The 15,583-nt window shown below is 34.9% G+C and overlaps 3 protein-coding genes across 3 annotated transcripts; all 3 read left to right on the forward strand.

Moving 5' to 3' along the window:
• Window positions 1-2,032: 2,032 nt before the first annotated feature.
• Window positions 2,033-5,493, forward strand: LOC140832522 (FT-interacting protein 7-like). The gene is made up of 2 exons (XM_073196597.1): window positions 2,033-2,198; window positions 2,367-5,493. Exons 1-2 carry the CDS (start codon window positions 2,090-2,092, stop codon window positions 5,387-5,389), a joined length of 3,132 nt encoding a protein of 1,043 aa, XP_073052698.1. The 5' UTR covers window positions 2,033-2,089; the 3' UTR covers window positions 5,390-5,493.
• Window positions 5,494-7,104: 1,611 nt separating this feature from the next.
• LOC140831641 (uncharacterized protein At4g06598-like) lies at window positions 7,105-9,064 on the forward strand. Its single transcript, XM_073195385.1, has 6 exons — window positions 7,105-7,305; window positions 7,423-7,842; window positions 7,952-8,097; window positions 8,265-8,340; window positions 8,423-8,549; window positions 8,674-9,064. Exons 2-6 carry the CDS (start codon window positions 7,453-7,455, stop codon window positions 8,814-8,816), a joined length of 882 nt encoding a protein of 293 aa, XP_073051486.1. The 5' UTR covers window positions 7,105-7,305; window positions 7,423-7,452; the 3' UTR covers window positions 8,817-9,064.
• A 1,560-nt stretch (window positions 9,065-10,624) lies between these two features.
• On the forward strand, window positions 10,625-11,761 carry LOC140831642 (transcription repressor MYB6-like). The gene is made up of 3 exons (XM_073195386.1): window positions 10,625-10,892; window positions 10,997-11,126; window positions 11,206-11,761. The coding sequence occupies exons 1-3, from the start codon at window positions 10,760-10,762 to the stop codon at window positions 11,720-11,722; spliced, it is 780 nt and encodes a 259-aa protein (XP_073051487.1). The 5' UTR covers window positions 10,625-10,759; the 3' UTR covers window positions 11,723-11,761.
• The last annotated feature ends 3,822 nt before the right edge of the window (window positions 11,762-15,583 follow it).

Consider the following 15,583-nt stretch of genomic DNA (forward strand, 5'->3'; position numbering starts at 1 on the left):
AAAATATTTTTGACATAAAAAATAATATTTTTTTATAGATCGAGTCGGATAAAAAATATTTCTAATCAAATTTGTTCATAAAACGATATAATAAGAGTTTTGTGAACTAAATATTCACTTTCATGATAATTTAAACTCAGCCTTACACTTTTTGAGAAACACATGATATTTCTAAAAAGACTGCCTTGAAAATGGGAAATTACCTTTTTCGGATCAAAGTGAAAAAATGAAGCGAAAATTGTCCGATGCTTGGAACGTAGAATGGATAAAGTTTCGGCCACCAAGGTTATGCCGCGTGTTACTATTGAGACATCAAAATAATTTTCAACATAATTATTTACTAATGATGTCAGCATTATACTTAGAAATCATTTAAAGATAGTTTGATCGATAAAACAAGTAAATAATATATACTAAAAATTATTATAAAATGAAAAATAAAAATAAATAACATATTGTGATAAATTTTATGATGTTTGATATGATTTTAAATTGATTAATTATTTTTGTTTATTATATTATGATTACTAAAATTTTTTAATCATATATTAATTATTAATTAGTGTTTCTCAAGAAAATTGCGGGGCGTGCCAAGCACGTGAACGTGTCAAATATGGAATGATTTGACTTTTTTGTTAAGCGTTGCGAGTCTCGATTTGACCGTTAGTTATAGTTCTTTCGAAATGGCTCAAAAACGTAAACACAGAATGAAGAATATGACAAAATTATAGGAGGAATCCATTAACAATATCAAGTATCATTATGTTGCTATGAACTTGACCAATATTTTTACAAAGAAAATTGATGAACATATGAAATATTTGGAATACTTTGCTACTAGAACTAGAAATTGACATGAACAAACATAAAATTGATAAAGAATTCTGCAGAGCTTTGATGTTGATTTTTGTCGGGGCTTTTTTTTATTATCTTTTTGCTTTTGTCACCCTTCACGAGGGAGTTTCAGCCACATTCCACGATCTCTCCACGATTTCCACGTCGTGTAATAGTGCATCGTGCTTTTCCCTGAGCCAACCGCTATTCTCCTGGGCTGGGCTTTTTTTTGTTGGACTATTGCTCATGAGCTTCAAAGAATATTTATTGGACATAACAATTAGTAATATATTCTTAAAATGATTGCATAAATAAATACATTTTTAAAATTAATTTATTTAAAAAATTATGGATAAAATAAAATATTATATTCATTATTAAATTTCCACTATTTCAGTTTCCGAAACAAATTAATCGTCAATTAATGTGTGAAACTATTTTAGCAGAAAGAGAGTAAAAAATACTCGAGATTGATTTGCAATGAAAACAATGTCTATTCCACGGTTCCACCACCTGACAACGAAATCCCATCCAACTAAAGGAAGAGAAATAGCCATTCAACGTTTTTAATGGTTTCAGACTGTCCCACAAGTCCATGAAAATACCGTACAATCTTTTCTTGAATTATTATTTAGAAAAAGTGTGTATTTTTTTAAAAAAAAAAGAAAATAGTCGTCTCCGATATATCATATTTATGTACTATTGTTAAAAACATAAAACCCATCACGAACAAATCACAGTGTGAACTGTTTCAAAAAACTTGAAAACGAGAAGATAGGAAGGTCGTCTGTAATTTAAGTTGAAAGTTCTGTCAATGTCTTGAGAATTCAAGGAGTCGAAATTTACAACGAACGACTTTCAAAAAAATGAGATATGAATATACTGTGGGTATAGGGGCCCACAGAGATAGTTGTGGTAATACTGATTAGCCTAAGTCTCATGTGGTAAAGATCAGATTTTTTAAAGTCATATGTTCACTTATCATGGACAACAAGAAACATTAACGAATGACTCAATTATGAATAGTTCAACATATAAAGATAAATTCGAGTTCTGATATCATGTTAAGATTGATAAATAAATCTAATTCAATCTAATAAAGTAGCTCAAATAGATAAATTATCTAAATTCATACATATGATTCTTAAAATTCTGTCCAGATCTTAACGTTGGTATTGGTATAAGAACATTCTTTCTATAGACATGACCCTCGTTTTGGTGGGGCCGCGAAATCACCAGGGAGGGCTGCTACTGCATGCTTTTGAGGTCTGCCGTGAAGGTGGGTTCCGAAGGAGAGATGACGTGTCATGATTCGTCCTGTATCGTTCAAGAAAAAGCTGCCTTTAGTTCTACCGAGTGCGTAGGTATGCATGTTTCAGCTTCGTCTTCTTCCTCCAAAATACACACACACAGCTTGCTATTTTATCCACCCCCTTCCCGTATCTCTCTTCTCTCTCTTCTCTATCATTTTACCTCTTCGATGGCAAAACTTGTTGTCGAAGTTCTTGATTCTGTCGATCTGATGCCTAAAGATGGACAAGGGAGCTCGAGTCCGTTTGTGGAAGTAGAATTTCAGGGGCAGCGCCAGAGGACCGCCACGAAGTTCAAAGATCTCAATCCTTTTTGGAATGAGAAGCTGGTGTTCCATGTTAAAAATCCTAGAGATTTGTCTGATGAGACGATAGAGGTGTCTGTGTACAATGATAGCAAACACGGACACCACAAAAATTTTCTTGGAAGGGTTCGGATTTCCGGCATGTCCGTTCCATTTTCCGAGGAGGAGTCCGTTGTTCAGAGGTACCCGCTTGATAAAAGAGGTCTCTTTTCTCGTGTAAAGGGTGATATTGCTCTGAAAATACGCGCAGTGATACAAGAATCTAAGTCATTCGATCCCGTGGAGGAAGTTTTGCAGCACGTGAATGGTGTGGAAAATCATCATCATCACCAGCATCATCGTAATGACGATCATAGTTATGCTAAGGCCGCAGAAAGTACTGCTACATCATTGCAGGAGGTCAATACCAATAAGTTCGATGATGAGTATCAATACATGGAAAATTACGAGAAAAACAAGAAGAAAAAGGAAGTAAGGACTTTTTACTCCGTAGGGACCGGTTCCCATGGCAGTGGCCCTCCTCCACCGCCGGCTGAAAAGCCCGCATTTGTTGAAACACGGAGCGACTTTACTAAGGCTGGACCGGTTCCATCAGCCAGTGTGATGCAGATGCAATTTCCGGGGCAGAAACCTGAGTATGCTGTGGTGGAGACTAGGCCTCCTGTGGCTGCGAGAATGGGGTACTGGGGAAGGGACAAGACTGCAAGCACTTACGATTTGGTCGAGCAGATGCATTTCTTGTATGTGAGCGTCGTAAAAGCTAGGGATCTTCCATTGATGGACATAACTGGGAGTCTCAATCCATACGTCGAGGTGAAAGTTGGGAACTACAAAGGGGTGACCAGGCACTTCGAGAAGAATCAGAATCCGGTGTGGAAACATGTATTTGCGTTTTCAAGGGAGAGACTGCAAAGCAATTTGATTGAAATCACTGTGAAGGCGAAGGATCTTGTGAAGGATGATTTTGTGGGTATAGTCTTGTTTGATATTGTTGAAATCCCTCAAAGAGTGCCGCCTGATAGTCCTCTGGCTCCTCAGTGGTACAGATTGGTGGGCAAGAAAGGGGATAAGATCAATCATGGGGAGATCATGCTTGCAGTTTGGATGGGAACACAAGCTGATGAAGCCTTCCCTGATGCTTGGCATTCTGACGCTCACAGCTTAAACCAGCAAAGTCTTGCCAGTACACGATCGAAAGTGTATTTCTCCCCGAAATTGTATTACCTCCGAGTCCATATAATCGCTGCCCAGGATCTTATTCCCTCGGATAGAAGCCGACCCCTGGAAACATATGTGAAGGTGCAGCTTGGGCATCAGTTAAGGCTCACCAGGCCTTCCCCAATGAGGCACATTAATCCGGAGTGGAACGAAGAACTTATGTTTGTAGCATCTGAGCCTTTTGATGAGTATATTGTAATCAGTGTGGAAGAAAGAATTGGACCGGGCAAGGATGAAGTTATCGGAAAGATTGTCATACCTATTAGGGAGGTTCCGCAGAGATTTGAAACTGCGAAGATGCTGGATCCTCGATGGTATGCTCTCTTCATGCCTTCTGTGGCAGAGGAAACTCTGGAGAAGAGAAAAGAGGTGAAATTCGCGAGCAGGATTCTTCTTCGACTCTGCTTAGATTCTGGTTACCATGTTCTTGATGAGTCCACACATTTTAGCAGCGACCTTCAGCCGTCATCCAAGCATCTGAGAAAACATAGCATTGGAATTCTTGAAGTTGGTATTTTAAGTGCTCGAAATCTGCAACCAATGAAGAGCAGAGATGGTAAATTGACAGATGCTTATTGCGTAGCAAAGTATGGGAACAAATGGGTCCGAACCAGAACTCTTCTTGATTCTCTGCATCCTCGTTGGAACGAGCAGTATACTTGGGAAGTTCACGATCCTTGTACCGTGATCACGATTGGCGTTTTTGACAATTGTCACATCAATGGGAAAGACGATGCAAGTGACCAGAGAATTGGAAAGGTTAGAATCAGGCTTTCAACCTTAGAAACAGATCGAATTTACACACATTTCTATCCACTACTGGTTTTTTCTCCCTCTGGTTTGATGAAACATGGGGAACTACAGTTGGCAATACGTTTCTCCTGCACAGCCTGGGTGAACATGGTGACACAATACGGGAAGCCCTTGCTCCCAAAGATGCATTACGTTCAGCCCATATCCGTCAGGCACATCGACTGGCTGCGCCGCCAGGCTATGCAAATAGTGGCAGCAAAACTATCCCGGGCAGAGCCACCCCTCCGAAGAGAGATAGTCGAGTATATGCTGGATGTGGATTACCACATGTGGAGCCTAAGGAGAAGCAAAGCCAATTTCTACCGCATATGGTCTCTTCTATCTGGTGTCACATACGTCTACAAATGGTTTGATGGCATTTGCTTCTGGAAAAACCCGCTGAGAACAATCCTCGTGCACATTCTGTTCTTGATACTTGTATGCTATCCGGAGTTGATCTTGTCCACAATCTTCCTCTACCTTTTCGTCATTGGCCTGTGGAACTACCGGTATAGGCCTAGGCTTCCGCCCCACATGGACGCTCGACTTTCTCAAGCAGAGAACGCTCATCCGGATGAACTGTACGAGGAATTCGACACGTTCCCAAGTTCTCAGCCTACTGACCTGGTGAGGATGAGGTACGACAGGTTGCGAAGCGTGGCAGGAAGAGTTCAGACCGTGATAGGAGATCTAGCAACACAAGGGGAGAGGATGCTCAGCATACTGAGCTGGAGAGATCCTAGGGCCACTGCCATTATCATATTGTTTGCATTGATCAGCGCTGTGTTTCTGTATGTCACTCCATTCCAAGTAGTGGCAGTGCTGTTTGGGCTTTACACTCTGCGCCATCCCCGATTTCGACGCACGATGCCATCAACACCCGTCAATTTCTTCAAGAGATTACCAGCCAGATCAGATTCTCTTCTTTGAGATTTGTACAATCAGGAGCTTCATAAATAAGTCCTTGAGCAGAGGCAGCAACTAAAGTATTGCACAAACTTGGCAAACTTCCTTTTCACATGGACTGATATTTATGATAATATTCATTTTTTCGTTGAATGGGATTGAGAATTGAAGTGCAAGTATATATATAAGGCTGTAATTTTGGCATTGAATCTTTTCTCTGTATCTATGAACATGCTTACTTCTTTGGATTATCAAATCTAATATTGATATTTCACTTTAATTTAGTTATTAAATTAATATTTTAAATTCAAAATTAATTATAGATTATTTATTCATTATATATACCTTAAAATTATTTTTTGATTAATTTGGTCATTCAATAAGACGTGAGTAATTTAATCAAAATAATAAAACTAACTATAATTAAACAGAATTAATCATTTATTAATTCTCCCATTAATGTATATTTAATTTTCGAGGCATCAATATTATTATGAATCTTGAATGCAGAAATTGTCGGTGTATAGTTATTTTTTTTTTCCATGTTTTCAAAATAACAAATGAATAATAAATTTTTTTAAGGACTTATGTTTAACCTTTTGAGTTGATTGAACTTATTTCTTGATACTCTTTAATATATTGGTTTTTGTATTTTTTTTTTCATTTTACTTTTATTTTTTCCTTGTTTGTGATTTTCCGTTGCAAAAAACGAAACCCGAATACTATTTAATATAATTGATTTAGATCGATTTGATTTGTTTATTTTTATCCAAAAGTTGAATCAAAATAATTTTTTCCCTTTCGAAAAATTTCGTGTTACACATATAAAAAAAATTAAATTAAATGAAAAGATTAAATAAATGGACGAATTTAAGGCCATGTTGGATATGAATAAATATTGAAGTTCATTTAATTAGCACATGGTCAAATGAAATGGCTAAATTAATATACATGAAAACTCATTCCTAACAACAAAAAAAAAACATTAACAGTTTCTATTTTATCTAAATTTTTATTCCATTGAAAATTTCTAATAAATCAAAAAGTTAACGATTAGCTTTTTCAACATTGTCTTTGGCTAATTTTAGTGAAGAAACTGCAACTCTTGTTTTACTAATTTTAAAGCATTGTTTTTCAAACATATTTAATTGTCAAATTAGTGATATTTAATGTGGGCAAAATAACTTTTTTGGTCCACAAAGTTTTCAAAATTTTGGTTTAAGTAAGTCATATTTAGTTGGATGGTCAGAGTGTTAAAGTATACGAAAATTATTAACATAACATCGAAAAATACTGAAATTATATAAAAAAAAATGTTTGCGTGGCACGCCACCATTTAATATCAATGTATATCTTGTCATAAATGGGTGCCAATTAATCAATATAATTTTATCAAGATTTCATTATTTATGTAAAATTTAAAAATATACCAGTGCAAGATCTTAGTTTTTCTTAAAGCCATAACTTAGGAGTTAGGACTGTTTTCAAAGATTTTGTGGTCGATCTGAATTGAATTGCCTTCCTTTCGGCGTTGTCCCTGCCGCAACAAGAGAAGTCGACCGAGGACGATGACTAAACAGAAAGGATGTTCTTATGCCGAACGATGTGTGCAAACTGAGATGTGGCCATGTGCTGATATTGACATCCAAAATTTCGGACACTCGTTCGTTTCTCGCTCTCTATATATAATATGTAACTATATTTGGTTGCAAAGATATTAGTGGTGTAGGCGTGCATGCAGGTGAGAGAGGGTGTAGGGAGACCAATCACGTAAGAAACACGCACACGGAGAGATGAATGAACGGAGCCCTGTATCTTCATTTGTTTGCGTTGAATGGGGATGCTCCTTAATTTCCTCTCCCTGTGAAAATGACAAAAGCTGAAAATACAAATTCAACAATATATTAAATCGTGGGTGCCATTGCCCACCATTACATTGGGTACGCGTGTGTATGTGTTGAAAATGTTTATATACAGCTACTTTCATTGAATCTTGGACATATGTGCATGGCATGTAACTTCTGGTTATTGATCGGAATATATATTGGAGCATGCAGGTTGGCTGGCTTTGTGCAGGGAATTATTATATGGAAAGCTCAAATCTTGGCACACATTTCCCTTTCATCCCTGCTGATTCCACCACCTACGCTCACTTTGCACCATTTGAATCGAAAGGAAAGCCGAGGAATCCCGAAGCTCCGAATACCCACCAGCGTTGTTCTTCCGAGAGCTTCCTCGAGGAGCAACCATCTTGGCTTGACGATCTTCTCAACGACTCAGAAATTTTTACTCACAGAGGTCATCGCCGATCAGCAAGTGATTCTTATGCATACTTAGGTGATGCAGCTGAGAAATTTAGCGTAAGAGGGAAATCAAAATATGAAAGTTCATTTATTGGGAACCTAGGACCCCAAAAAGATTTAGACAGCACCTCCATTGACAACAAGATCAACTCCTTGGATGAGAAAAGTGATCAGGTATTGGACTAATCCCATATCATCTACGTTTTAATATCTGATATCAAAAATGTCCTTTTTTTATATTGAATGTCAAGTCCGTAAACATGAGGGGTTGATTTTCTTGCAGGTGACAGGAGAAGTGGAAGGAATTATAGGTGTAGGGAAGAACAGAGAGCAAAGAAGTTCACGAACTCTTGAAGGGTTAGCTGATAAAGCTAGTGATTCTCAACTTAAGCCTTCTGCATCAAAGTTGGATTCAAAGCGAGCCAAACAGTAAGTATTTCGACATCAATGTGTCACGAGTTCTGAAACGGTTCATAAACTTCCCCTGATGTGAACAAGTTCAGGAATGTCGAGGATGCTATTTACTTATGACTTTTATCGAGTCTGAGTTTGAATGCAACCCATTGTACTCAAAATCTTGAGACACTATGATGTAGGCACAATGCTCATCGTTCGCGGGTGAGGAAACTTCAATACATATCTCATCTTGAAAGGACTGTGCAAATGCTACAGGTATATGGCCTTTGAATAATTTATTTTTTCCATTATGATGGTGCTAAGAGTTGATGTCATACCTCCATGTTTGATAAAACAGGCAGAAGGGTCTCAAATCTCAGCTGAACTTAGATTTCTTGAACAGCAAAATGCAATCCTGATCATGGAAAATAGAGCACTTACGCAACGCCTGGAGAGTATATCACAGGAGCAGATCATTAAACACTGTAATATATAGTTTTTCTTCTTTAACTTACAATTTTAACGATCAAAGAACATCCGGGGGCCCTGTTTCTTTCCCTTGTTTAGCTCATAATCCCACTTGTACCATTTTCGTCGAAACGTTTGCAGGGGAGCAAGAGATGCTAGAAAGAGAAATTGGGAGGCTGCAAACTCTTTATCATTTACAGAAGCAACAGCAAATGCAAATGAATCCACAGCATAATCCCAAACAACGCCGCAACCACGATCACCAACCAAACAATTCCCAGTGAAGAACAAGGATGCAAGGGCTCACGTTAAGTTCAGATCAAATAAGATCTTGTTTACTGCTCGTTTTTCTACTTTTACAGGATAAGGAACTGATTTTGTAAGTTTAGTTGATCCATATGTGATGCAAGGACAACTTTTATAGCTTTATTAATATACTAATCGAGACCCCTGTAACAATAACACAGAAAAGTCGGTGCAGTAACTTTTAATATCGATAACATGGGTTGATTGTTAATATGACATCATTGGACTTGACCAGTTATTATTGATCCAAACCTTAACAAAATTGTAGTAGAGTCAAAATCATTTGGGAACATGTCATTTATTAAGGTTGGTGAACGAACTCAAGTTCCAATCACATAGATCCTAGGATGTCGTTTTGTGTCTCATGAATAGATCAGTTAATAGCCAGAATCAAACATTCTGCAAATTTTTGCATATATATCCTTGCATGAATTTATTCTCCACAAAGTTCTTATTTATACAAATCAATAATCATAGTGAATCACCACAAATTCCGGCCGACCGGTCAATTCCTATAGGGAGCGCAAGTGGCAATTCAAGTAAGTACGAACAAGCCGACCCGGTTAATATTTAGATGGAAAATAATATTTTGACATAAAATAAGAATAATTATTCAATTTGGATAAGAATTCTGTCTTATGAAACATTGTCTCACGAGAGTTTTTATGAATAAGTATAAGAGAAAATAACAATTCTCCTTGCTAATTTGTTTCGATTTGGATTTAAATCAATTAACTAATCAAACTTTTGTTTTGATGCATTAAATTTTAATTTCTAACTATTTGTCTAATAGTATGTTTTTTGTGAGACGATCTCACGGTAGGTCAATTCTATCTATATTATAATAATAAGTAATATTTATGTCATAAAAGATAATATTTTTCATAAGTGTCCTCAATAAGATATTTGTCTCACAAAATTGACTCGTGAGACCGTCTTACAAAAGTTTCTGTGTTTGTCTAATTGTTAACTTACATATAAATAAACGCCAAAATAATAAAACAAAAGTTATTGTATCAAATTTAAATTTTAAACACAAAAACTAATATCAAACCATCTCGCATGTTAATTTTTTGAAATGAAACTCTGAATAAGATCAAGATAAGGAACTAATTTTGTAAGTTTAGTTGATCCATAGAGTGGGTATCATGTGAGACCGTCTCATGGATCTTAATCTGTGAGACGGGTCAACTCTACCGATATTCACAATAAAAAGTAATACTCTTATCATAAAAAGTAATATTTTTTCATGGATGACCCAAATAAGAGATCCGTCTCACAAATACAACCCGTGAGATCGTCTCACACAAGTTTTTGTATGCTATGTGATGCAAGGACAACTTTTATAACTTTAATATACTAATCGTTTCTGTGTTTGTCTAATTGTTGACTTACATATAACTAAAAGCCAAAACAATAAAATAAAAGTTATTGCATCAAAATTATATTTTAAACACAAAAACTCGTATCCAACAATCTCGTGTGTCAATTTTGTGAAATAAATATCGGACTATAAGGTCGACTGATATCTTTTTATCTACTATCCACGGTTAAGATCACTGAACCTTTCCCTTAAATTATCCCTCAATAATTTCAACAGTAACCTATGTTTTACAAACAAAACATAATTAAAAAAAAAACCCCCCGTTTACTATATTAAAATTGATGTTTCATTTGGTTCAAATATATACGTGTGTATATGTCATGATTTTATATTGTTATGGGGAAGTAGGACAGGCCAACCTATCCGCTTATTGTACCTACCTACCAAATCGCACCTCATTCATCACCTCTCTTTACCTATGAACACACATATATTATGTGGCTAGAATGTAGAAGTGGAGAAAAGGAAATCAAACCAATTCTTAAGCCATATATACATTAATTTTAAGATACAAATTAAGTAGGTAGCTAGCTAGAAATGGGTCGTTCCCCTTGCTGTGAAAAAAGTAAGACCAACAAAGGAGCTTGGACTAAAGAAGAAGATCGGCGCCTTATTGCTTACATCAACGCTCATGGCGAAGGCTGCTGGCGTTCCCTCCCCAAAGCAGCGGGTACAAGTTTTTCCAACCGTGTCTGAGTTTGTGTGTGAATCAAGATTTATATGATTATTTTGACAGTAAATTGTATCTTATTTTTGTTTACTGTGTATAAATAGGATTGCTAAGGTGCGGGAAAAGTTGCAGACTTAGATGGATAAACTATCTGAGGCCTGATCTCAAGAGAGGGAACTTCACTCAACAAGAAGATGAAATCATCGTCAAATTTCATAGTCTGCTGGGAAACAAGTATGTATATTTGTTTTATTTTATGCTGTCATTATCAAAATTCATTAATGTTTTGATTATTCATTCGTTTTATGTATAGATGGTCTTTGATTGCCGGAAGGCTGCCCGGAAGAACTGACAACGAGATCAAGAATTACTGGAACACACACATCAAACGCAAGCTTATCAGCAGCGGCATCGACCCACAAACCCATCGTCCACTGAAGTCCGCCGCCACCACAAACGTTTGCTTAGACTTCAGAAACTCGACTGATCGTGCCATAAGTCAAGATCACTTGCGGCCGTTGACGTTATCGGTTGATGATGATAATAAATGCAACAGCAGCATGACGGAGGACTCCCAGCCGTCGCCGCAGCAGGAGAAGGCTACCGCCGCCTCACATGCAGTACTGGACTTGGAGCTCTCCATAGGGTCTTCTGCTTCGCAGCCCAAGAACGGAAACAGTGTTGCTTTCAACACATCATCTGCAGAGTCCAGCAATATTTTCTACGAGTTCTTACGTTCAGACGCCGGTGGTGACGACGTCGTAAAAACCGGTGGCAGTCGGGATTTCACCGGTATGACTTATTCAGATATTGATACAATTCTCATTTGATTTGTGGATTTTTTTAGGTTTGGAAATCAATGTCTTCTTTTCTTTGGGAATTCAAAATCACTCTTCGTTTTTTTCTCTTTATTATTAATTATTATTACAGTGTTCATATATATTGAGTAGGTCTCTTGTGAGACGGCCTCACAAATCTTTATCTGTGAGATGGGTCAACCCTACCGATATTCACGATAAAAATTCTCACCATCATTATATATATATAAATATAATAGTTATAAATATCGATGTAACGATATATACATTTAGTATTATTTTTTTTATAATTATTTAGTAGACTATTTAGGTAAAACATTTTCCAAAAGAGGTACTTAAAAAAAGGGCTAAAAAATACCAAAATTAGTGAATCTCTTTCCCACACCTAAATAATATGAGTAATGCTCTAGGTATAACGAAAAATTGTATAATAATTTTTACACCATAAAAATTCAATACAAAAATTTTATCTATAAAATTCATGATAGATTAAATATAAATCTCGTGATATAATATCAAAATCTGACGATATAAATTATGTAAATATCATTATACAATATTTTGGTTATATTGTAATAATATACTAGTAACTATGCATGTTGATTATCACGTGCTACCATAATTTAATTATTTGAATAAATAAATATTTTAAAACAATAGAGGAGGAAAAAACATGTGTGTTTTGGAATAAAATAGAGATAAGTATGAGAAAAATAGGAAATATATAAAAATATGTATGAAAATTATTAATAAGTTCTTACCATAAAAGTTAGTAATAAATATTAAGCATAATTAAAACTGAAAATAATAAGGCAAACACTTGTGTGAGACGGTTTCACGGGTCGTATTATGTGAGACGGATCTTTATTTGGATAATCCATGAAAAAGTATTACTTTTTTATGCTAAGAGTATTACTTTTTATTGTGAATATGTGTAGGATTGACTCATCTCACAGATTGTGATCCGTGAGACGGTCTCACATGAGACCTACTCAAATAATAAATATCGCGTAATCAATTTCAAATACCGAATTCGCTCTTTATGCTTAATTAGTTTATGCAAATGGGATATTAATTAAGACCCAAATTTCTCAAAAAAGCAAGATTCTTACACTTGTGGGGATACATTTTCTCCAAGCATATTATCAATATATATATATATATATATATATATATATATATATATATATATATATATATATATATATATATATATATATATATATATATATATATATATATATATATATATTAGTGATGGTGTAAATCACGATAACAAAATAATCTTACTAGACAAACTATGATCTATGTGTGATGTTCGAGTGAGAAAATACCAGTAAGGATAATTAAATCATCGTGATAATTTGATATCATATTTACCTACTCCACACACTCATATATCTCTATAACATTATCATTTTGCCATGATCATGATATGGTCACAATATTAATTATATCATTTCAATTTAAAAATCAAAAGATTATGACAAAAATTTGTGTGAAACGATCTCACGGGTCATATTTTGTGAGACTAATATCTTATTTGGTTCATTCACGAGAAAATATTACATTTGATGCTGAGAGTATTACTTTTTTTTGAATATTAGTAGGACTGACACGTCTAACAGATAAAGATTTGTGAGACCGTCTCACAAGTGTACTTACTCAAAAATTATTATAAGGCACTATAAATTTGAAGATATCAATATTATTTTATTTGAATAATTATTTCGTCAATTATATTTTAAAGTTTTAAATTTCGATATAATCTCTAATTTTTTTACATACGACACCTAAATTATTATCATTACTTGATATTATTATGATCCATGTAAATTAATTTTGAGTATATTAAAATTGAAAGTCAATGGAGAATGTCATTAAAAAGTCGTTAAAAGCAAGAATCATGCTTGATTAAAATACAGTTGTTAGCCAAATATATAGCCTTAGTTGATTTGACTTATAATCTATAGTTGCAGTCAAGAAGCCGTTTCAGGTTATTTTCGTCTTTCTTTTTACTTTTTTTTCGAATTCAAAATCCAATATACTAGTCGGATATCTTATTTGGGTCATCCATGAAAAAATATTATTTTTTATGCTAAGAATATTACTTTTTATTATGGATATCGATAGGGTTGGCTCCAGGGACGGAGCCACGTTAAAGGTTGTGGTGGGCTTTAGCCCAGGCTAGAATTTAGGATTAGCGACGGTTTTACCAGTTCCGTCGCTAAAATTTTTGAATCTGTTAAAAAACGGATGGATTAGCGACGGTTTTTCTACATCCGTCGCTAAAATTACGACGGTTTTGTTCTAACCGTCGCTATATAGCGACGGTTTTTTGAAAACCGTTGCTGATTTGCGACGGATTAATAAAATCCGTCGCCGATTAAGAATCGGCGACGGTGTTTAGAAAAGCCGTCGCTAGTAGGGCTATCATTCAGCCCAGTCTCGATTTAATTCCTGGCTACGTCCCTGGTTGGCTCGTCTCACAGATAAAGATCCGTGAGACCGTCTCATAAAAGATCTACTCTAATATCAATATGTAAAACGGTGGGTCGATTATCATTCACTCAAAGAAGTTGGCCGTAATTGCAACAGTAAGAGTTGATCCTATAAATTTCAACATGAGATTGATGCTAAACATATTTATAGTTTACAACTTTTAAAGTTTGAAAAAAATTATATTTTGATTCATAAATTATATGATTTTCATTTTTGCCTATGTTATCGATTAATTCGTCCACTAATTTATATTAAATTTGTTCAATTTTAGTCATTTTCACTAAATTAAAGTGTTAACGTGACTCGTCGTTGTTGTTTGTCGTCACGTCAACACTTTTATGAAAACTGATGAGAAATAAATCAAAATTGCAAATAATGTGCATTGTACCCAATTCTATAGGCTTTATTTTTTTTCAGTTGTCTCAAATATATAGTCCAATTTTTATATTTAGTATTTTTTTTATTAATATACTTTATTAACTAAGTCTTGCAAAATATACAACTATTTTTTGAATGAATTAAATAAAGTAAAATAGGAAATTTGTTTGTAAATTTTGCTTTTCCAATGCTTTTCTAATTAAATATATGTGATAAAACAGATAAGCAAATGTAATTGAGACGTATGGAATAATGTTATTGTAACATCAAATATTTATCATTTTGTCAAAATTTATATTTGATGGTAACAATACAACTCAAATCTTTTAAATCATACAACAACTCAAATGTCACATTTCGATTGTTTTACTTAATATAGATAATTATTATACATCAACTGTTATTATTGTTTTTGTTGTTGTTTTTATATCTATGTTTTGTATTAATCAAATGGCGACTATTGATCCAAGTAATTAATTAATTTTGAATATATTAAAATTAAGTCAATGGAGGATGTCACTAGAAAAGTCGTAGCAAGATTAATAATGCTTAATTAGAATTAAGTTGCTAGCCAAACATGCCTCATCTACGTAATTGACTTTTAATAAATTACTAATCAGTTGCAGGCAAGAAGCTGCTTCGGGAAAATTTTTGTGGGGACCCGGACGCTAATCCATTCCTTAATCATCTTTAGGAATATTTAATCATTCATAATAAACAGGGTCTAAATTTTTTTTTTTTTTCTAAAATACACAGCGGAAACATAATGTAATTAAATTCAAATTACATAACATACATAATATACAATTATTGTATGATCTACCATAATTCAACTAGGTTCAACTACATATCAGTACTGAATCCTAAGTTGCTTCTGAAGCCCGGATCTCCACGCTATCTAGTCCAGCCTCATTCTCTTCACGACCCTGATTCTAGCCCACCTGTTGCCATGCACACATACAAACAAGACAACAGCCGGATAACTCCGGTGAG

Source organism: Primulina eburnea, chromosome 5 (genome assembly GCF_022965805.1).
Source record: "Primulina eburnea isolate SZY01 chromosome 5, ASM2296580v1, whole genome shotgun sequence".
In the NCBI taxonomy this organism is placed as follows: domain Eukaryota; kingdom Viridiplantae; phylum Streptophyta; class Magnoliopsida; order Lamiales; family Gesneriaceae; genus Primulina; species Primulina eburnea.

What these genes read in the sequence shown, in the direction of transcription:
- LOC140832522 (XM_073196597.1), top strand. Translation starts at nt 2,090, where the DNA reads ATGCTTTTGAGGTCTGCCGTGAAGGTGGGTTCCGAAGGAGAGATGACG. An exon ending in TAGTTCTACCGAGTGCGTAG is followed by an intron (nt 2,199 to 2,366) that starts GTATGCATGTTT and finishes TGATGCCTAAAG; the next exon opens with ATGGACAAGGGAGCTCGAGT.
- LOC140831641 (XM_073195385.1), top strand. Translation starts at nt 7,453, where the DNA reads ATGGAAAGCTCAAATCTTGGCACACATTTCCCTTTCATCCCTGCTGAT. An exon ending in TGGATGAGAAAAGTGATCAG is followed by an intron (nt 7,843 to 7,951) that starts GTATTGGACTAA and finishes ATTTTCTTGCAG; the next exon opens with GTGACAGGAGAAGTGGAAGG. An exon ending in GGAGCAGATCATTAAACACT is followed by an intron (nt 8,550 to 8,673) that starts GTAATATATAGT and finishes AAACGTTTGCAG; the next exon opens with GGGAGCAAGAGATGCTAGAA.
- LOC140831642 (XM_073195386.1), top strand. Translation starts at nt 10,760, where the DNA reads ATGGGTCGTTCCCCTTGCTGTGAAAAAAGTAAGACCAACAAAGGAGCT. An exon ending in TTCCCTCCCCAAAGCAGCGG is followed by an intron (nt 10,893 to 10,996) that starts GTACAAGTTTTT and finishes GTGTATAAATAG; the next exon opens with GATTGCTAAGGTGCGGGAAA. An exon ending in CATAGTCTGCTGGGAAACAA is followed by an intron (nt 11,127 to 11,205) that starts GTATGTATATTT and finishes TTTTATGTATAG; the next exon opens with ATGGTCTTTGATTGCCGGAA.